The 21,817-nt window shown below is 36.4% G+C and overlaps 1 protein-coding gene across 2 annotated transcripts in view; it reads left to right on the plus strand.

Annotated features, from left to right (window-relative positions):
* ZNF654 (zinc finger protein 654) overlaps positions 1-21,817 on the plus strand; it is a 36,875-nt gene that overhangs the window by 8,286 nt on the left and 6,772 nt on the right. Inside the window, exons 2-7 of one of the 2 annotated variants that reach the window (XM_074597630.1) lie at positions 3,648-3,793; positions 8,330-8,411; positions 10,369-10,504; positions 14,634-14,836; positions 15,610-15,749; positions 20,557-20,698. In XM_074597630.1, the coding sequence (XP_074453731.1) occupies positions 3,648-3,793; positions 8,330-8,411; positions 10,369-10,504; positions 14,634-14,836; positions 15,610-15,749; positions 20,557-20,698 (849 nt within the window). The remainder of the gene's footprint in view (positions 1-3,647; positions 3,794-8,329; positions 8,412-10,368; positions 10,505-14,633; positions 14,837-15,609; positions 15,750-20,556; positions 20,699-21,817) is intronic. The other variant, XM_074597639.1, reaches the window with a different exon arrangement.

A 21,817-nucleotide genomic window follows, 5' to 3' on the forward strand; every position in this document is an offset into this window, starting at 1 on the left:
GTTTTTGTTGTAAAATATCAGAAGTTGTGAAGTTTTGGGGATACTTTTTAGTATAAGTCTTTAGCTATGTTCTGGTTTACAGTCCTGTTTCAAAGCATGTCATGTTGAGTATTTTGAACAGAAAAAGGTGTTAGTTTCTATTATAGAAAAAGCTATTCCATGAGAACACTTAAAACCAGACATTGAAGTATACATAGAGTTGTAAAACAAACATTTCCCCTTCTGTATAGAATGTACGTGCAATATAGTTCAGAATTTATTTCATACTTAGTTTAGCCCTTACTCTCCTTGGTGATTGTTTTAAGTCTGCTGAGAACGGACCAATTTTAGGCTATTTTTTTTTTTCCTGGGATTGACAAATGCATGGTTTCACATATCCATACTCAGAAAAAGGGTATTCTTCCTGACCAGTTGTGGGGGACAGGATGGGCTGTTGCTGTAAATCTTTTGTGGATACCTTTGAGCTGCAGACTAACTGCCTAACTAAAGCAGTGTTGCTTTTGTGGTGTCTTCTTTTCTGTGCCACCTCTGATACTTCTATGGCAGGGTGGTGGGCCAGTTCAGAGAGCTGATGCAGACAGTGACTGATGGCCTTTTTTTGGTAGAAAAGGCTGTTCTCTGCCAGTTAGTTCCTGAACTGGCTGGGCTTTGGGTTCAGGTGAGTTCTGTACATGCAGCAAGGGTGACTAGTAGGACTGTATAGGCCTTTATAAGGTGTGGGCAGTAGGACTGCACCTTTCTGAGATTACAATGTCTATTATCCTCAGCATGAGCCTTTATTATATGTCTTTTGAATGCTGATTATTTGCAGAACCAGTACACTGACATTAGGACTAGAATCTTATCAAAAGTTCATGTATGCCTAACCAAAAAATGAGACGAGCAAATACAGTAACTTTCCCCTATTTTCAGTTCAGCTAACTTATTGTAGTCAGTAACCTTTTGTGGATATCTGTTTCAGCTCATGCTACCTCTTTCAACTCAAGTAGCCATTCAGCATCCGTAGCATCCCTTTAGTAAGGGGCTCCATAGCTTAATTGCACACTGTGTGAAGAACTACCTTCTGTAATTTATTTTGATCCTGATTGCCAACCTTGTTTGGTTCCCCCCCGCAGTTGTCGTTTCTTTACATCCTCAAGTTAGGATGTCCTAGTTAGCTGCATTGATCCTTATGTGAAATTTATTTTGCTACTTAGCATTTCTTGCCTTCCTTTGAAGCTTTCTTCTGTATTCTCTTTTGAGATAGGAATGGATAGGTAGCAAAACAGCATGCAATTTTATAGGTGTGGGGATATGAGCAGTTAACACTCTGCTTTGTTTTATCTTATTACTCTCCTAATATTTGATTTACTTTCTTGGCCATTGTGTTGAGCATTGAGGTGATTTTTTTCATTTACCATAATAACACAGGCTTGCTCTTGGGTGGTAATTGTCAGTTTGAAGGCCATCATATTAAATGTTTGGATTGTTTTGTTCCTCAGTACCCCTGCACAATTGTCTGTGCTGAATTTCATCACTCACTGTCATAAATCCTTTCTACAATTCTCGACAGTTAGCACTTTATGCCACCAAGGAAAAAAATATCAGTATCATAACAAAATGTTGTTGTCTCAGTGCTTGAAATTATTTATGAACGTATCTATACTGTGCCTCTCAGGTCAACGTGTTGTGAAACACCATGGTGGGAACTGAGGTTTTTGTTTTACTTTTGGGCCATTTGGAGGCTAAAACCATTGAAGGGTGGTTCTCTGTCTGCTTTGCTTCTCTTAAGGCTTTGTGATTTATGATGCTGGAGACCTTGTTAAAGATATTTCAGAGAACTTGCAATAGGTGTGTGAGGCAGTACTGTTTTATAAACTGTTTATTCTTCGTTGTAAGAGGAAGAGTATTTACCTGCAAATCTTCTAATTCTCTTCCAGTTGACCTAGACATTTGCTGCATTAAGCTAACAGATTTTCAAACAAGATTTATTAAAATAAATTTGGTGGGAAGGCAAAATCTACTTCCAAAATATAAATCAGTCTCAGCTTTTGTTGATGAGGAGAAAAATAATTGTCAGTCCCATTATCACTAAGTGCTTTGCTCTGGAGCAGCTATAACCAAACCGTCAGAAATGGGACACTGGCCTGTTTGCGTTGTAGAGCCTTAAACAAAGTTAGGCATGCAGCTTTGGAACTAAAAATGTAGGCCACTTAACCTGACTTTTAAGTCCTTTATTTAGGTCATGGGGAATTAGACAAATCTAAGTGGGATTCAGACTTTTAAGTCAAAAATAAATCCTGAAGAGGGATATATGTGATATTTTGGTTTAACTATGCTTTTTTGGCCAGCCTGGCTGTTGAGATAGGTGCCCAGGTGTAACCAGGATTGGCACTTCATAGCTTTCTTGAAGGCAGTTACATGTTCCTTCTGTATGCTGGGAGTGGTTTATGTTTCTCTTTACTGCATGGCTGATGGCACTGTGTTTCCCCACCAGCTTCTCACTTTCTCAGGATGTAGGAGATCTCAGTTAGGTTTCCTCAGCTGTAGAAGAGTGCCCTAGGCCTCTTCTGCCTGTGTTGAAGCTGTGCCGTTATGATGGAATAAATAAGGCGAGAGTAAGTGAGCAAAGGGAGCCTGACTGTAGTGCAATGAGGTAAGATATGTGCCAGGGTGTGGAAGAAATATGGTTTTCAGTCTCTGCTGAGAATACTGCCCATGAGTCATGCCTTAGCTGTTGATTAAAGGAGGAGAGATGACCCAAAGCGCCCTGGGCCTTCTCTTGCTGAGGGGCTGCAACATAGTGACTAGTCTGTCACAGAATTGGTGGATGCCCTTACAGACATCTGTTTTATTGCTCTGCTTTGTGCTGAACTCAGTGCCGTGTATTCTATTCATAGGGTGATCTAAATGGACTGGACCTTTCAGAGGACTTCAGTGTAGGTATACCCATGTAGAAATACCAGATGGTGCTGGGTTACTGAGCCTCCCAATGTGGGTAAAGGCAGTGCCAGAAATCTGCGTTTATTAATACAAATAAGATTGGCTAGATGACCAGGCAAGGATTTTTCTCCATTATTTCCATTAAAACGCCTATATTTCACCTTCATGTTTCTCTATAAATAGTGATACAGTTTTGTAACTGTAGATCAGGGCATAACTGGCCTTAGTTCCATCATATAGATAAAAAGGGCCAAATTTACTTATTTGATCAGATGAGAAAGGGTGACTGCATGTTTGTGCCTTTCTCTGCTGACATAAAGACTAGAAGACCACAGGATAGTCATTCCTCTCTTGGAAAGTTTTAGAATGAAATGTCTGGATATCATTATAGACTTTAATGTGTATCCTCTTGCAATACAAGGACTTCTGTTTAAATGAAGGGTGTAATATCTTCTGTAATACTATATAAGAAGGAAGTATTTCCTGCCTTACCCTATGAAAATAATAGTTGAAGGTCCTTTGTGGTATATCTTTTGTAATGTAGGATGTAAAGTTTCTATTTATTTTTTGGGGTTGATGACACAAAATGGTCAGGTTTCTCGGTTATAAGCCCTAATTCTGAGGGAGAAGGAGGGGAGATAAAGCAGGTACAGTATTAACTACTTATTTCTGACTAAAGAGAAGGTTTTCTATTGTAATATGTATTTCAATGTTTTTGTCACTAGGTTGTTGAAGACTATGCTGGAAGATGGCAGGTTCCTTTGCCTCAGCTTCAGGTGCTTCAGACAGCACTCTGTTGTTTCACATCTGCCTGTGTATCATTCCCAGCTGAATGTGAGCACGTACAATATGTATTGAGTAGCCTAGCTTTGTAAGTACATCTTATTTTTTTATTACTTCCTTTACAATGTAGAGTCTGTGTTACTTTTATAATTGCAGTAGGGTCTCGGAGATCCTCAGAGCTTTTAAGAGTGGTTTTACCAGGTGATTAAGCTACATGGAACCAAGAATTGATAACCAAGGATACAAAAATAAGAATTTAGTTTAGTCTTTTTGTGTCCTTGTTGGATAGTCAAGTCAGATATTATAATGTTGTGTCATAAGGGTTTTCTGGCAAAATGAATAATCTAAAGCAATAAGTGATCACCATACAGATTTGGGTTTGGAAAATCTTATTTTGGAGTATTTGAAGACCAACCTATGACGGCACCATAATTGTAAATAGAAGTTAGTCTTTACTGTTCTATCTCTAGTAAAGTAATAAGCTAAGTATTCATTAAGATAAATTTCATGTAATGTTTAATAAATGAGTCCATTTAAAAATGTATTTTTATGTTTGAGTCATCAAAACGCATATGGGAATGACTTGTTATACAGATAACTGACCAAAAGTTATATTCAACTTAACAAAGAACTGCAGAATGTTAAGTCATAAGTCTTGCTGTAATCTTGATCGGTTTTTTTTGATGCATTGGTGGTTTTCCCACATGAAGGCTGAAAGATAGATAAGTCCCCTTTTTTTTTTCTTGCTCTGAAAACCTACTTTTCAGGTTTCAAAACCTCAATGTTGAATGGAAGTAAAAAAAAAAAATAAAAATCTTTGAGTCAGATATACTTAGCTGAGTTGCAGTGTACTTGATCTCCTCTCAGCAGATAAGACAAAAACCTAAATGGTGGCTTTATTGCAAGTTTGGTTTGAATAAATCAGATTTATTTGTCCAGCTGGTTGAACTGCTTTCTTGTTGAACAGTACTTTTAAATACGACTCAATTTCTCAGTTCAGAATTCTGTGTGGAAATGTCTTGCTCCTGTCTCATCTGGTCATCTGAAGTGAATACTCTCTTAGTCTTCCTCTCTTAGTTTACTTGGTCAGGAGGACTGAGTTGTTTATCCTTTATATTGTTCTTGAGCTATTAGTACTAATTACGTAGGAGTCAAGGCTTTATGTGTATGATTACGGAGTATGTTATCTTGAAGTGTTGCTGAAATCTCACCAAAGAGACTTACTGTTTTGTGTGTGTGTGAAACTGTTTGACGTGTGACTATTTGTGTAATCAGAAGATCACAATTTTTAAAACTGGAATACTCAGGTATGGGAGAATGACGGGCAGTTACATGAAAACATGGTGACCTTTTCTTCGCACTAGTTTTTAGAAAAAAGATCTCATAAAGTTCAAACCACACTTGTTAAATTTTTGATATTTTTAAAGCTTGGGAGGAAAAAAGGTAGAAATTCAGGTATTTGTTGTATGTAGGGTGGTCACTTCCTGACAGGCTAAAAGTGAATTGATCGCTGAGTTCCTGTCACTCTTGTCTATCTTGGGTTTTGGAGCTGGGTTTAGTCATAGAGAGTTTCTTCCATTCTAGAATTCCACCTTATTTTCTTCTTTGACTCTGCTTGACTGGCATAGTTTTGCACATGATGTCATAAAGGGATCCTGGGATGTAGTAGTTGCGGTTACCTGGGAAACCTTGCTTGAATCTCTTTTTTAAAAATTTGGTGTATATTAAGTCTTAGTTCTTGGAGAGCAAAAAATCTGCCTGACTGTCTTGTCATAACTCGAGTAAGATTTCCTTGGTAACCAGACGACAAACTATGAACAGTAGTGACTGTTGGCATTTCCTATCCTTACTAGTGTTGTTATTCATCAAAAATGAAGCAGCATCTGTACTACCATTTAGATCAGGGAGTTTTAATGATGGTACCAGCATACTAGTGTTTGGCAATCTTCTGATGCCAGTAATTTTAAAGTAGTGATGTGATAAATCTAGAAGCACCGTTATTATAAGCTGGATGTAAATGTGGATGCGCAATGCTACAGACTGTTTTAAGACAACAGGGCCAAGCTCTAATTGACTATAGTAATTTTAACTGAATGGAGACTGGTGATGAGGAAACATAAATATTTTGATAGCTTCCTTTATTAGTCTGATAAGAGTGTGGAGGAGGTGCATTGATAGGGAAGAAAACTGTAGTTTATGCTTGTCCAGTATTAAATTTTTTTCAAGATCCTATTTTCTTTAAATCAATCAAAGCAAATAAAAACAGATGCGTGCATCATTTACTATAACTAGTTTTGTCTTATTTAAGTTCCAGTTTGGCTGCTTTCCAGATCATGACATGACTCATGCCTGACCTTTCCTGAGAGTCAAGTATGCTGCAAAATTTTGTTTATCAGCATGAAATGAGATAATGTTTTTCAGAACTAAGTACTTATATGCGTACTGGTTGTTTTTTCATTCCTTATTTGAGTTGAGAATCAAAGACCTAATCTGGAGAAAAATATATGTCATTGAACATAGTGAATGTGTATCTTGGATTTTCTAGGTCTGCTTTTGGCATAGTTTATCATTGGTTAGAAAAAAAATTGCTGTGGCATAATCCAAAGGAAAGCTAATTTTGTGATACTTTTGCATTATTCCCCTACAAAACTTGATTTAGTTTATGTGAATATTAGGATCTTTTAATGCATAGTATTTCTGAAAGTGTTATTGAGAGGGAAAAATGCCTTAATTCTATTCTTTAACTTCTTTTGAATTAGCTTTATCAAAACCGAAACACTTTATAGGAATACTTTGGGTGTTAACTGCAAATGTATTTAAGATTGACTTTAAATTTGGGGATAACTGCAGTGAATTTAATTTGTTCTGCAAAACATGAATTAATTGTTCTGCAAAAGAGTTCCTTGTCCAGCTGTTCATGAGAATATGCCTTTTGTTTTAAGAGCTGTAGTAACAAAAGACTAAATGCTGTATTCAGGAAAGAAATTGCCATCAGCAAGAGTCAAAAACCTGTAGGTTGGAAGAGTGCTGGAACCTCTTCCAGGAGCCGTTTTCCACGTTCTCGCTTTCTGTCTCCCTGTTCTCCCTGTTCATTTGGGAAAAGCACCTAGAATAATCTTAAAGAAAATTATTCATGTTTTCTTCTGCTACGAAACCAAAGCCTTTGCTGTTCAGTCCTGTTTCTAAGACGCCCTACATGCACAGTTCTTTCAGTACTGTCTTTCCCTCTGAGAGTCGCTCAGTTATTGCCTGCTGCTCGTGACTTCCTCAAACAGAAATTGCAGATTATAGTAGTGCAGTATTTGGTAGTTACCTTTCCCAAATAGCAATTAAATTTCTCTGAATCTTAAGGCAGAGGAATAGCAGGTGCACTGGAACTATCTGCAGATCGATGAGATCGAACTACCTAGTTTTTGATTGAATTGACTGGGTTGCAGGTATTATCTGGAAGTGTGCTTCTGTAGGCAAAGACCTAAATTGACTTGAGCTCTGGAAAGCTACTTTTTACCAGCCTCTCTGACTCTGCTGTCAGGATTGTCTGTCTCAGTCACTGTATTAAAAATAAATAAAATGTTAGACAAGTATTTTAAGATGATGGAAAATATGTATGCCATGTGTAATTTTGAATCTAGGCTGCTGTTGAAAGGATTAGTCCTGCCTTTTCCCGTATCTGCTGCCTCTTTTGAGGTAACACTTGTGAATTCATGTTGCTGCACATAGGCCTGATTTGCTTAAAAACCTGTTGGTGGTAAATTTGAAGTTTAATGAATTCATTTGAATGCCACGCAGAAGGTAAATGTAGTTCCATTTGCATATTTGCGCAAAAGCGCTCTCTGAAAATAATATTCAAAGTCTTTTTTGGAAATATGAAATTAATATTACCTTTAAACCTGCAGCTTTATAGAGAGACTTCAGTGGGTGTTGTGGCAAGACAGAATGAAATGGAATAAAATAAAATGTGTTAGTAGTAGAAAGTGCTTATCATACTTGAAAAATAGGAATTGTTGCGAATCTGCATTCGTGTGAAGTTACTATTTCTTGAATGTCACTCTGCGTATGCTATAGTAATTTTACAGTTGTCCCCTTTCTTCCTCAAAATTGCTGTATGTCTGACAAATGCTTTGGCCTTTGAGGAAGATTCACTTTTGTAATGGTGAATGGGGAGCAGCAGGTATTGAGGACATAAGAGTTCTTGAGGGAGAAGACAGGCGTGTACTGTGAATGTCCTGAATGTACAAAAAAGCTGTGGCAGAAGGGATTTTAAGTTGTGTTTATGTATAACCTGGTATATTGCTGATTTGGTCTTGTTAGCTTATCTATAGCTGTATTGTATTTGCGACTTGATGCCTGATGAAAAATGTGTTTGGGGGGGGTGTGGGGACATCTAACTGCAAAAATCCAGCACAAAATATACGACATAAAGTTTTTGAAATATGAGTTGCGTTTAGAGAGTGTGGGCATTAGCCAAACTTTTTAGAGTGAGTCTGGTGTGGGCACGGGTCTAGAACTTATTAAAGTCCTACTTTTGGTTTTAGTACTGTGAAAAGTAATAGACTTAAAGTAGTTTCATTTTTTGAATGAACATTTTTAGTTTGGTTGACTTGTCATTACTTCTGTTTTTTAGGAGTTTTTTTGAATTGCTGCTGTTCTTTGGAAAGGATGAGTTCTATGAAGATCCTTTGAAAGATATTTTAGGTTCAATCCAGGTAGTGTTGCCTACTTTCATATAAACCTTTAATATTATTTTAGTACATATAAAGACAGTTTTTGTGGATATATAACCTGGAGGAAACATGCCATTATAGTGAAAGGAGGTAGCTGCTTTGCTTACCCTTTCTTGTTTTTTCTTTTTGGTAGAAATGTATTTGAAGGGAAAGCCATTTATCCGTACATTCATCATCAGTATTGCTATTTGAATCTGCTTGGACTAAGTGAAATGTACTTTTCTTAGTTTGTAATACCAGTCGTCTTAAAGACATACTCTGCGCATTTCCTGTATAAAAGAGAGAAGCTTTGCTTGTTTATATCTAACTAGAACTTAATGGCATCCAGTGTTGTGTACCAGTTCATGACATGAAACCCCAAGTTTCCCTCTGCGGTTTTAAACAGTAAATTTGAAATTGAAGCTCTATGTCAATGAACTCTTCAGGTCAGTGTAAACTTGAACTGTTTAAAACTGTTGTACTGTTGGCTAGACTGGGGCAAAGTTTTGTATGGCTGTATACAACTGCGTAAGATGAATGATCCTGGATTTAAAAACTTGCCTTTTTTTGCTAGATAAGTCTTTTTGACCTGAATTGATTTTGAGAGTTGAGTTCACTGCATGAGAATGCAAGCACTTGTGCCACCACGAGAGGAAACTTTGAAGGGAAAGAAAGCATGAAAAACGGGCTGGTTTCTTCTGTTAATACTGATCGTGGAACTGCAGTTTGAGAAATAGCTATCCCTTGGTTATTTTTATGTTGATACCTGTTTTGTTACTGCTGCTACAAAGTAATGTGTCAGCACTACTTACCTTAATTATTAAATCGGCAGCAATTACATGCCTGATTAGAATTGGTGGAAGAAGGGGCTCAAGGAGCGCATTAGCAGCTTCAGGCATGGGTATGGTCTCTTGTATAAAAGTAACAGAACGCTTTGGCAGTCCTGCAATAAGGACTTCTCCAAAACAGTCCATGAATGTGAAAGAAATTAGGAAAAAATTTGATGTATAATACTTTCTCTGTGCTTTTGTATTACAATTCTCAATTGCCTTGACTTTTAAACAATGAATGTATTAAAATATTTTTAATACATAATTTTTTTACATAATTTTCTAGATAAAATCAGTTGCGTAATCAAACTGGTAGTGAAAACCATTGTTTCAGTTACTTAAACAGTTTTTACCATCAAACATATTAATCTGAATATAAAAGAAAAAAATGAGTTAAAACTAAAAGAATTTACAGCAAAAAAACATATATGAAGAAGTTGATTGTATGTGCATAGAAGCCATTCTTCCATTGCATTTTTTTTGTTTCAAAATTAGATACCTTTTTCTTGGGATTAAAATTCTACTGTTGATGAATATTACTGTTGACACTTTTGCCAGCAAGTAACAAGTCGGGGGATGAAACCTGGCATATGTGAAAATCATGGGTGGCTAAAACACTCCAGATTATTTTAGGCAAGTGTAATTTCTGTTATGTAGAGATCTGGCGAAAAATGGTTGCTTGAGGGCTGGTGACTCACATAGCTTAATTCAGTTTTTCCCTCTTAGAATTCAGGCACCATGACTGGATCACAAATCCAGCATCAACATGTCTAAATCTGTGCAGAGTAACATGAGGTGAAGACTTCTCCTACAGCATATGCCAGTAATATCTCTAATTCAAGGAAAGGTGTTTTTGCATTGTTATGCAAATGACAGGCTCTTGCTGCATGCCTATAGAAGACTGGAGCATTCTGGCTTCCCAGTTGTGTATTACTGTTTTTAGAGAAAATAAGTTGTTGCTTTAGGGCTTTGTGTAGTCCTGATCAATAGAAGAATTTGTAGCTTGAATTGTTGACTGAGGAGATCTTTAAATGTGCGTGGGTTTTCTTGATTCGTATTTTTGTATGGCCTAACTTTATTTTTAGACAAGATTTTTTCTTCTTTCTAATTGTTTTTCTTTTTATGTGTAGGAATGTCAGAACCTTCTAAATAGATACAGAAATATGAACCTGGAACTAGTGACTCGCATCATTCGAGATGGTGGACCATGGGAGGATCCAGTATTACAAGCAATTCTTAAAGCAAAGCCTGTATCACAGGACTTGGGTACTTCATTTACCACGTTAATTTTTTAGAGTAATGAAAAATGTGTTAATTTATATGCTTTTTTTGATATTGGGGTCAGGTGGTGTCAGCTGGTGTTGCACACGATTTAACTATATTTCTGTAGTAAAGTGCTCTGGTCCCTTTTTTTATCGGAAAGAAAACTAAATTTCTTTGCTAGTAGTTTTAAGTCTACTTTTATAGTGTAGAGATCAGATTACTTAGATACAAGAGGCTACTGAGCAGGTACTTATAAAATGAATTTGCCAAATCCAGGTGTTCAACCCCTGAAAGAGCACGAAGGGTGACTTGACTTCAGTTGGGCTACTAAAGTAACATGATCAGGGGAGGATCTGATGTATATTTCTGTCTCATGGTGCTCTGACTCCTTTAATTTTTCTTTTAAATTGTAAATACTTGGGCTTGCCAGGCTTATTGGCTTTGTTTAGAATGAGGCCTGTGATGACTACTGATAGCTGCTTTCTGTTTACGTATATGTAATTCCTAGACTTGGGAGTAGGAGAAAGATTTCTCTTCAGGCTGCAAAGTAAAACGGCATTTTTTACAGTGCGTGGAAACAAGCGTTACCAGAATGGTTACAAAAGTTCAAAAGGGGAGGAGAATATCCAATCTACAGTAAAGTCTTTACTAATATCTTACGTGACATATTTGCTAGCAGTGTTCACAGAGGACCTCTTAAAAGTTGTTTCTGTTTGATAGTGATAGAAAATACTAGTTCTTCTCTAGTTACTATGGTGTAGTGCATGATCCAAATTCATTAGTGTGTTTAGGACAATGTGTTTGTTCTGTAGAGAGAGGAAGAGGACTATAAATCCAGAACAGCTCAGTGAGCTGCCTCCTTAACCAGAGAAAGTATTCTGATAGCAAATTAACATGACTAAGTGGGTAGTCTTAGTTGTTTTGTCTCTTTACAAGCAAGCACTTGAGCAACATAGCTTACCCATGATTTTTGTTAAATATCTGATAAAACTCTAGTGAAATACCTACAGAAACAAAATGAAAACAAAGGATTATCCTTGTTTTGTTCTGCATTCACATGACGAACTCTAGAAGTTTTGATGGTCATGATCTGAAGTTAGGTCTCAATCTCCATCTCCCCAGTAAAGAATTAGTTTAGTGATTATGCCTTAATGATTCCCTTGATCATCATGAAGCCTCTATATGATGGGTAACAGTTTAAAGATCTTTACTTACTTCTAACCTCGCAGAGTAGGAATGAGGGTTGCCTGTTGTCACTAGATGATCGTTTTGTTTCCCTTTGTTGCAGGCCACATCTGCTTCCCCTCTGTTGAGGTATTCTTCCTCCTTCTGATATCCCCCACACCCCCTTGACATATCTCATTTGTGATGACAAACATTTTATTGTAGCTAATATCTTCTGGAAGCTTTTTCTTTCTTGTCTCACTTCCTCTAAAAATCTGATTCTTGTGGGGTCTTACACAAAGCAAACATTCTGTGCTGCTTTATAGGCTGGCAGTATTTGGTGTATATTTTGAAACTTGGCCATATAGTTCCCTCAGGGATCACTGTTTTAAATGGGGAAAACTGACTGTTATTGCTGATTCACCAACTATTACTTGCAAAAGTCAGTTTGATACATACGTACTGTGTGAACTACATAATCCTGTCTTGGAGTCATTAATTACACGGAGAAGTTTAGGCCAAGACAAACCTCACTGTGTCTGTCTTTACATGAATTGTACTATAATTTGAGATACTGCAGTCTGTTTTGAGATGACTGAAAAGGAAGGCAGTTCTTTGGGTTTAAAGACAATAGCAGGGTTGAAACACAGGAGCAATAAACTTCTAATAGATTAGGGAGAATAAGGTGGCCCACTGTGAAGATCTAGAAGACGATATTGTAGGCAGAGGTACACTCAGATGTAAGCAGTTAATTAGTTTCTAAGCTGATGGTTGGCATCTATCGCTCTAAAGCAAAGCACTGCACATGCTGCCTGGACAAGAATAGATGTTGTTTTCCCCAAGCCTTTTTTAATGTATCACAGACTTGGCTAAATGCTACTGTAGTTCGTAGTTGTCTTTTGCTTGAGGGGTTAGAAGAGCTGTAAATGCTGCCTTGGGAAAGGAGGGCGTTCCTCTACGGGGAGGGGGCACAGTCCTGCCGGTGGTGTAGCTGGAACTCGCAGTCTGTTTAAAAACAGTGTTGGAGGGTGTAGGAGACCCCCCTCTTCCCTGGGAGTTCATGCTGTCAGAAGTGGGATTCTCATTTATGGAGCAGAAGGGCATACTGACCTAAGAGTTCCCCACACAGAAAGTGGGAATGATAACAAGTTAACCTGTATTGCGGGCTGCAGTCTTCCCTCCATTGAGGGAAAAGGATGTTACAGGCAGTTGTTAGCCATGCAGCATTTTCTTAACGTTAGCACAAAACAAAAGCTAAGTATCTCTGGCCTAATTTTTCAATGTGAATATTCAGTAATCTATTGGGTAATGTTTGTATGTGAAACTGATGATGGGGTTTATTATCCTAAGTCTGTTAATTCCAAAAAGGAGAGGCCTTTACTTTTAAGGATTGTTCTTGCAGTATGATCGCTTTTTCTTGCACTTAATGACCACTGTTAGACACTGGCTTTTCTTTCAGTTGTCTCCTTTACTAAGTTTGTACCCAGAAGTGCTAATGGACAGTGGGAATGAGATCTTCTGTTATGGTGGACCGTTAAACCTTACATCACCTTGAATAATATTCCTTAAGTGTTCATTAGCACATAATACCATTAGCTTGCATAAAAATAAAGATGCTAGAGTAATCCTGTTTCTTGGCATAAGAAATGTGTTTCAAAACCAGGCGTTCTTTTTTTAAAAAAAAAGTTTAAGTGAAAGCATGTTATACAAGTAATTTTTTTGGTTTGGGAAAAAAAATTTCTCTTGGCTGTTCAGATTGTGGTTTTCAGTAACCACTTCTGTTTGGTCTTTTTAATCCTTTTAAGAGTCACTTTAAGTTGCTTGTAACTTTCTCAATACAGGTTTCTTCTAAAGTATAAAGTTCCATGCTCACTTCTAACCTTCATTGATTTTAAATTGGCAGCCTCTTTTCTTTTTTCTTTAAATATGAAACACTGTACAGTACTGCAAAGTAAGCACTAGAAATTGTGGGGTTTTTACTCTTTTCTGTTAAGGTAGCTGTTGAGAATATAAGAGGAAGATCAGGCCAGATTGTCCAATACATTACCTAAATGTTAACACACTATTAACACCTCAGAGTGTGCACTTACTTGACAAGATGCAAACAGTTCTCAAAATAAAAGCAGCAGTATTGTATTTTGTCGCCTTGAGTGGTATTTTAACTTTTATTCCTAAGAGACACTAGAATCTGTATGATCTTTCATAATACAGGTCTAAAGCATGTCTTCTATGCATTTCAGAATTTCCCAATTACTTAAATGTTAAGTATTTTGAGTATCTCGAAATTATTTCATTCAAATCTTAGCTTTAAGATTAGCTTTCAGATCTGAAAAACAGATTTTCAGAAATCGGGGCTAGAATTTAAAGGTATTTAGGGATTTAGATGTAAGAATTGTGCCCAGTAGCACTTTTAGAGGAAGAAAAAGTATATTTTCCGCGCATCTAAGCGAAATCAAGGTGTTCAAAGCGATTTAACGCAACAGCATGTGAATTTTAGTGAACTTTAGTTAACTCACCACTCTATGTTCTTCCATTTTAATGGGTAATGAGTGTCCTGAGTTGTGTTAAATATTAACAATTATAGCATTGGAAGTGATGTTGATCCTATACTTCTGACAATCACCCAGATTCCAGTGCTGAGAAAGGAGTAATTTTTCTTTCTCGAAAATGTTCGTATCTGCTTTTATATAGTGTGTATTTTACTAACCCTTTGCAGCACTGTGTGTTGATCTGTTAGAAATAAAATACTGAATTAGATTACTGGTATAAGAAAAATAACAATTTCTGTTTCCAAGCAGAAGGACAGATTCTTAATGGTGTTTAAATTCATATTCGATAGCTTCTTTAGCAGAGTCTTTTTTTATATTATTTGTTGTCCTTGCACTAGTAAAAACAACATTACATTTAAATATATTTGCTGTTTGGACTTCATATTCTAATTGCCTTTAAATCTTTCTTTTCTGTACAGTTAACAAATATTTAAGCTCTGAAAATCCACTGTTCTTTGAACTACGTGCCAGATACCTTATTGCCTGTGAACGCATCCCTGAGGCAATGGCTCTTATCAAATCTTGCATAAATCATCCAGATATCAGTAAAGATCTGTATTTCCATCAAGCTCTTTTCACCTGTCTTTATATGTCACCATTAGAAGATCAGCTATTCCAGGAGGTATTGTTTGTCAGTATACTTTTTTTTTTTTAATGAAGTGGTACATTATACTTACTGTATGCAAGTTGTCAAGAGGAGCATATGGAACTCTGTTTTTGTAGAACCAAATGTCATAAAATCGGGCAACTACACTGGTGTTGCTTAACTTAGTGCTGGCTTAAGCTTTGAAAAATTAAATGTTAAGTGCCTACAAATCTTCTTGACCCAAATGCAATTTTTTGGTCAAATTTACTTGTAGATATATTCCCTAAATAAGTTGAGTCATTAATATGTTGTAACTTCAGTGTATTGACTGTTTTACTATTGACTTTTATTTTAACAAAAGCACTTGAGCCTAATTGATGTCAGCCCAATGTTTTGTACATGATATAGTTTTATTAGCCTTAAAGTTTTTTGAATGATGCCCCAGTATGTAAAATGACACTCTAGCTGCATGTGGCCCTACTTTTTACCACTGATAGTACTTGCTAGATAAGAATGCTTTTCTTAACCTTGTTTTAAGAACAAGGTACCATTGTGCAAAAAAGTGGGTTTGTGTAGTCTTTTAATTTCTCAGAATTATCCTGATTTGTTATTACTCTAAGAAAGATGAATGAGTTCTAAATATCTCCAAAATTTCTATTTATAGACCTACACAAAAGCTGTTCCAAAGAAATCCTTTGTTAATAGCAATTCCTGAAGTTTTCAGTAGCTTCTTTAATATAGCAAGGTCTGATAGGTTTTTATTTCATGTTAGCAAATTTATCTAAATGGATTTTATTTTAATTGTATAGCACTTGTTGAGGACTGATTGCAAGAGTGGAATTGAGATCATCTGCAACACTGAAAAAGAAGGGAAGACTACCTTAGCCTTACAGCTATGTGAATCGTTCCTAGTCCCACAGCTTCAAAATGGGGACATGTATTGTATATGGTAAATACTTTATTTCTGGTGAAGCAGCTTAGCAGATAATAAATGCTTATTGCCAAAATGAAACTCATCTAACTTTGAGATGTAGCTCAAGTGTAAAATACCACATAAAAAGCATTCTAATATGATTTTTAAACATTCCTAGTACATCTGTTATGCCTGTTGCCTTTTTACACACAATCATGTAAAGTGGTAGCCTTCATAGTACATAACACTTATTAACTGTTTCAAAGTAACAGAAGGGTGAGCCTTTATGTACTTAAGGCTGTAAATACCTATAAATATGGCATTTATTATTAGCAATGTGTAGTCTGTAACAATATGCAGTCTGTAGACTCTCTGGCAATGCAGATATTCTGCTGTCCTGCTAGTTAAATTACACTGCTTATAAGAACTGTAGGATGTCACCAGTGTGTCTAGAAAGAGAATATATCATTGTGAAAATGTGCTATTAGTTCTACAAACTTTTACTTCGTAAATGGAGCCACAACATAAATGGTGGTCCTCTAGAAAACATATAAGAAGGAATGTTTTCATACGCACTGAATCAGCTTGATAGTTGGACGTTTTTATGGCTAAGAAGCATTTTCTAAAGAGTTGTCAAAACAAATTTTATCATTCAGAGGACTGAAAGATGGTTAAGGAAGATAATTGTTCTGTTTAGCCTGTATAATTTCTGTACTTAAAGTAACATCCGCATTCCTTGACAAAGTATGCTTTATTTGTTTGATTATGTAGTTGAAGCAAAAAGGCTTGGTCAGCAAGAATTTGATTGATTTTGGTGGGGTTTTTTGTTCAATCAATAGAGATCTATAACTAATTTTAATATGGAGTTCAGAACATATATAGGATTTCCCTGTTCTCAGATTTCAGGGAATTGAAGTGTAAGATGTCTCTTCTTTTTTTTTGAGGAAGTAATGAAGGGCAGACGTGATAATGCTTAGTTTGTTTATTAAATTTTTCCTTAACTATTGGATGAGAATTGCTTGCGTTGAATCAAAACCTCTGAAATTATGGAATTATGATGTACATTTATAATGCAATGTATTGGCAATACCTAGTGGCATTTTTCATTCAGTCTGTCCAGAAGAAGGTGGGCATGACTGTCCCCATAGGAATGATGAAGAAATTCGACAAAAAAGGTACACACTTTGTGTGAGCCCACTGCCCAGCTTTGCAATGGAATCCAACTTTGCTGATTCCTGCCTAGATGCTGCATCTCCTGACTTCTTACTTATCAGGAAATTTGCAGATGTAACCTACACGTATCAGTTACGTGGTTAGTGCTGTTTCAGGGCTTCAGTCTTTTAAGAAATGCATTTTAAATATTAGAATTAAACCTACTTTTTATGCCTTTTGCTGTAGTAACATGTTGACCTTGCTCTTGATCATTAAACTTTGCATCATCCATTTTGAAAATTGCTATTCAAAAGATGTCTGTCCATATGTTCTGGCAAAGTGGGTGTCAAAAATGAAATTCTAGAAGAGACTAAAGTACTGCTTGATATCTGTTTATCAATGAAAACATTTTGGCATTTCTTAGTATTTTAATCTTTTGTCTGGAATATAGAACTTGAGGATTTTTGAAAGAGTTCAGAGCAGCTATATCTGTGCAGCTAGAATAGCTGTTTCATTCTTTGCAGATGCTGAGCCTTAACAATTGTGTACCCAACAAGAGAAATCTGCATAATGCTTAATAGATAACATAAACTGGAACAAAGCTTGTGAAGGCATGACTATACTGTAATTCAAATTATTGAAGAAGTAGGAGCCGGGTTAAATTAACCCATATCGTGTCTTTTTCCCTAGAGAAGGTTTTAAAGTCTTCAGCATGACATAAATCATCTTGCCTTGTTTGGAATTGAGGACCATGCAGATCTATCAGGGACCTAGCAGCAAACACCGCTAGCAAAGATATCAAAATAGATTAGAAAGCTGTAAATAGCAGATATTTGCTATGGTTGTGAAGCAACCTACATAAAATCCTCAAGCTGAAATCACTAGCTCTTATGTTATCTCAGAGGAAGATGGACTTTAAGCAGCTCTGTCACAAAACTTAATGTTTTCACTGATGTTAAGAATAAATTCTAGATTCAGATGATCTGAATTATTTTTCTGAAGTGAAAGTGCACTTACAAATTAATCTCAAAGCAAAGTGTGTTTGGTCTTACTAGAAATATTTGCGTACAAGGTATTGGTAAGAGATCAGTCCATAATGATGTGATTAATGACTTTATAGTAGCAAAAAGTGATCTCTCTTCAGGAAGACAGACAAAATTTTGATGGAACAGCCGTAGCAGAATGGCTTGCCTTCTCTGCCAGGCAATTTTTAAATGCTGTTGTGGCTGTTTTCAAGTGGTTCCTATGCAGTAAATTCAGTAAGTCAAGGATTTTTTCCTGCATGTTTATCAGTCTTTGGCCTTTAGATAATTTTAGTGAATTGGATAACATTTTGGTAAAGTGTGCTATCTATACCCAAGGAAAGATAGACTTTCTACATATCAACAATAGCAAAGGCTTTATATCTAGCTAAGGTAGGGTGGGCTTAACCATTCTTTTATGTTGCTGATGGAGGCATGCAATGGTTTTGGTATTTTGAGGGACGTTAGCAAACTGAAATACCTCTTTACTGGTAAAGAGGTGCTGAGTTCTGTGATCTCACGGAAACAATTTAAATTGCCCCAGCACATGTTCATAATTGTTTGAACACAGGCCTCAGTGTGAACTAAACTATCCAAGAAGTAAGCGTCATTAAGTACTATACTGCTATGCCATAATAATTGAGCAAACAGAAAACTACCCCTGCCTACATTATCTCAAGTTTTTCATCTGTGTTGTGGTCAGTGACACAGAAGGATCTCAAGTGCTGCTAACTTCAGCATTAAAGTTGGTATCCAAAGCATTTAAGTGGTTGGAATAGAGTCCAATCAGCTCTTCAAGAATGCTTTAATCTTTAATGATTATCGAAGTCAGAAATGTGCTTGAGGACAAACCTCCATGTCTACGTGGAATAAGACTGAAATACTATTCCCATCAGGGTCTAGTCAAACGGTGGTTAAACTGATTTAACAGCTTCCTTTCCACCTATGGAGCTGTTCCTTTTACTTTCATTTTTCTCCATTCCTTTTTCAGCTCTTTCCTTGTGCCAGCCATCCCACTTGTCTGAACACGTGGCAAGTCACTTTAATCTCTCAGAAGAATAATTTAACTTTTCTCAAATTCTCTGGGATTAGTGTTGAAATGGCTTGTTCTGAAACAGTATGAAATAAAGCAGAGAATAAGTTGTGTTATTTAACTACTGTAACATTTAACAGCAAAAAAGTTCAGTTCTTTCTCTTCTACTTCAGGTTGAGATTTTTACTGAATTTTTGTGAATGGTTTGGTGCACGAAGACAGTAGTTTCAAACTTGTACATGAAGTTTGCAAAGACTTCAAGAATTTAGATTTCTAGCCTGGTAAAGGCAGAGGTGAACAGCTTGTATCTTTAGAAAACCTGTAAGACTGATTTTTTTTTTTTTTTTTTTTGTGGGTAGAGCTGCTTAATAGAACTCCCTTTTCACAGTTTCCCCCATGTAAGCGTCATCTTTCTTTCAACTTCAGTTTTCTTGGGTTCTGAATGAAAGGAAACAATCAAGCTCTCTTGTCTAGCTCTGAAAGTGTCAAGCAGAATTGTAGAGCTGTCCTAAATTTAAAAGTGAAGCTGGTGTTTTGTCATAGGCAGTTCTGTCGCTTCCCTTCATGCAGGCACTGACCTCAATCGACAAGCTTAATCTCAAAAGGTTTGTCTGATTTGTGTCTGGCACAGACTAGAGACTCTGGAAGATCAGCTAAATATTTTGCTGTTAACTGGGTTTGTTTTTTCTGAGGGAGGAGGCTTAGTGGAATAGAAAAGCGTCTTCCTTCAGAAAATGGAAGTCGATTGGTCCCCTTTTTCGTTGTAATGTTATGGTGGGACATCTGCCTAGTCCTAACTATATCTACTCCTGTGTAAAATCTTTGTGCTGGCAAATTTTCTTATAACTAAAAGTTAAGTCCAGTTGCCTTTCCCACTCTCTGAATTAAAAGTGCATAGAACTTATGGGCTGTTAATTTCAATTAGCTATATTATATAGGCTAAACACATTACCTGTGTAGGAGCTCTGCTGCAGAGTCTAGCAAACCGTTCTTAGGTTTCCTTGTATCAGTCAGAAATATTATTTGACTGAAGATCATAGAGATGTATGAATAGCCGTAGAGCCCGATACTTTGATGTAACTGCATATTGGCTAGAAAGACCAGTGGTGACAGCAGTAAAACCAGAAAACTGTGTTGTAATATGCACAACTGGAGAACATCAATGTTTCTTGTCAATGGACCATATCAGAAGCTAGCTTTCTACAACATTTTCTGCATTCAAACACTACTTTTCCTGAAGGACTCCTCATCCTCGCACTGAAAGTTACAATCCCAAGAGCACACAGAGCTTGCTGTTCAGCCTGATGTTTATTGCCTGTGGTGTTAAGGGCTAGGTGCTGTAGCATCTGATTTTATTATGCATTCTCTGATACTAAGATGAATACATTAATATTTTGTTGAATATTTAATTGGTTCGGTGATAGGAGATACCGTGAATGCTTTAACAAAGTAATTAAGTTGCAGTTTCCATTGTGCACATTGTGTACAGTTGTGGTGTTAATTAGATTGGTATTACGCCCTCAAATACGATTTTAGTTACAGAATATGCAAATAGTTGTTCTCAGTAATGCATCATGCTTGCATGATAGAGTTCTAAAACTCAATGTAACTGAAATATTTTTTTCTGTTCTTATAGGGACCTGATCTTCATTTGGAGCAAACTGCAGCTTAAATCTAACCCATCAAAACAAATATTTGTTGACCAGTGCTACCAGCTTTTAAGAATTGCTACAAATGTCAGAGTAATTTTCCCTTTCATGAAAGTCATTAAGGATGAAGTAAGTTTGATTTGTTTGTTTTACCCCACCTCCCATTCTTTTTGTAAGTAGTTAAAGTAAAGAGAAGTGATGTTTATATTGTGTAATGGCTACTTCTTGTGGAAACTTAAGAAGGGGTAGGGAAGGACACAATATTAACATAAAAAATTTTGTCGAGTTCCAGAATGTGCTTCAATATTATGATTGCCCCTGATCTGTTATGTGTGTTTAAGATTTTCTTTTTTTGACTGAATCCTGAGTTTTTCTTTCTGTCTGCAGTAAGTTTGAGGAATGTCATCCTCTAGAATTAAATGGGAAAATTAATTATAAATACATGGAGTAAATGTGAAAGATTAATTGGTTGATTGGTTGTGTGGTTTTTTGTTTGGTTTTTTTGTTTGGTTTTTTTTTTAGTCTGGTTCCTTAAGGAAATAGGACTTGTATAATGTTGTTGTATCCACCTTTAATCCTTGTTAGGTTCTGAATCCTTTCACCAGTTCTAATCAAATATGATGAAGTGCTTAATGTAGCATGAAGGAAGAGCTAGACTAAGATAGGAGAAGACATAATTTTGCTTCAGAAATGTGTTCTGTTTCATGCCTCAGTTGTTAGTCTTACACCATTCCATACAAACATCTGCAAAAGATGGTAACGTGCAATGCTTTGCATACAGAAGTGCGAGTTGTTTCCCAACAAATGTTGTTTTTTATCTTTAACCTAACTGAACAGACTTCCTTCATATTCTATGCCCTAAATGAATTATAAATTATTTTGTCATGGGTACCGCTGTACAGTTCTACATGCAATGATTTGCTGCTGTTCAAGACTTTAATCTCAGTATGTGTTCTAAAATGCTTGTGGTGACATGAATAACTTCTATTTGTATTTGCATCTGAATGATCTTATTTTTTATTAACCCACTACATATGGAGCGTTGTATGTATTTGCTAACACACATTTAAATATAGGTAGGTATTAATTATTTCTAAGCTTCCTGAAATTCTTTTTACACTAATCTGCTACATGTTGGGCTGTATGTTTCTGATCATCTCTCAGAATTACATGTTCATGGCAGGGCTCCCAGCCTCAAGTGTGGAATAGGAATTCTGTTTATTGGAAGGATCACTTGTCTATTCTAAA

The sequence above is a fragment of the Larus michahellis genome, chromosome 1 (assembly GCF_964199755.1).
Source record: "Larus michahellis chromosome 1, bLarMic1.1, whole genome shotgun sequence".
Classification (NCBI taxonomy): domain Eukaryota; kingdom Metazoa; phylum Chordata; class Aves; order Charadriiformes; family Laridae; genus Larus; species Larus michahellis.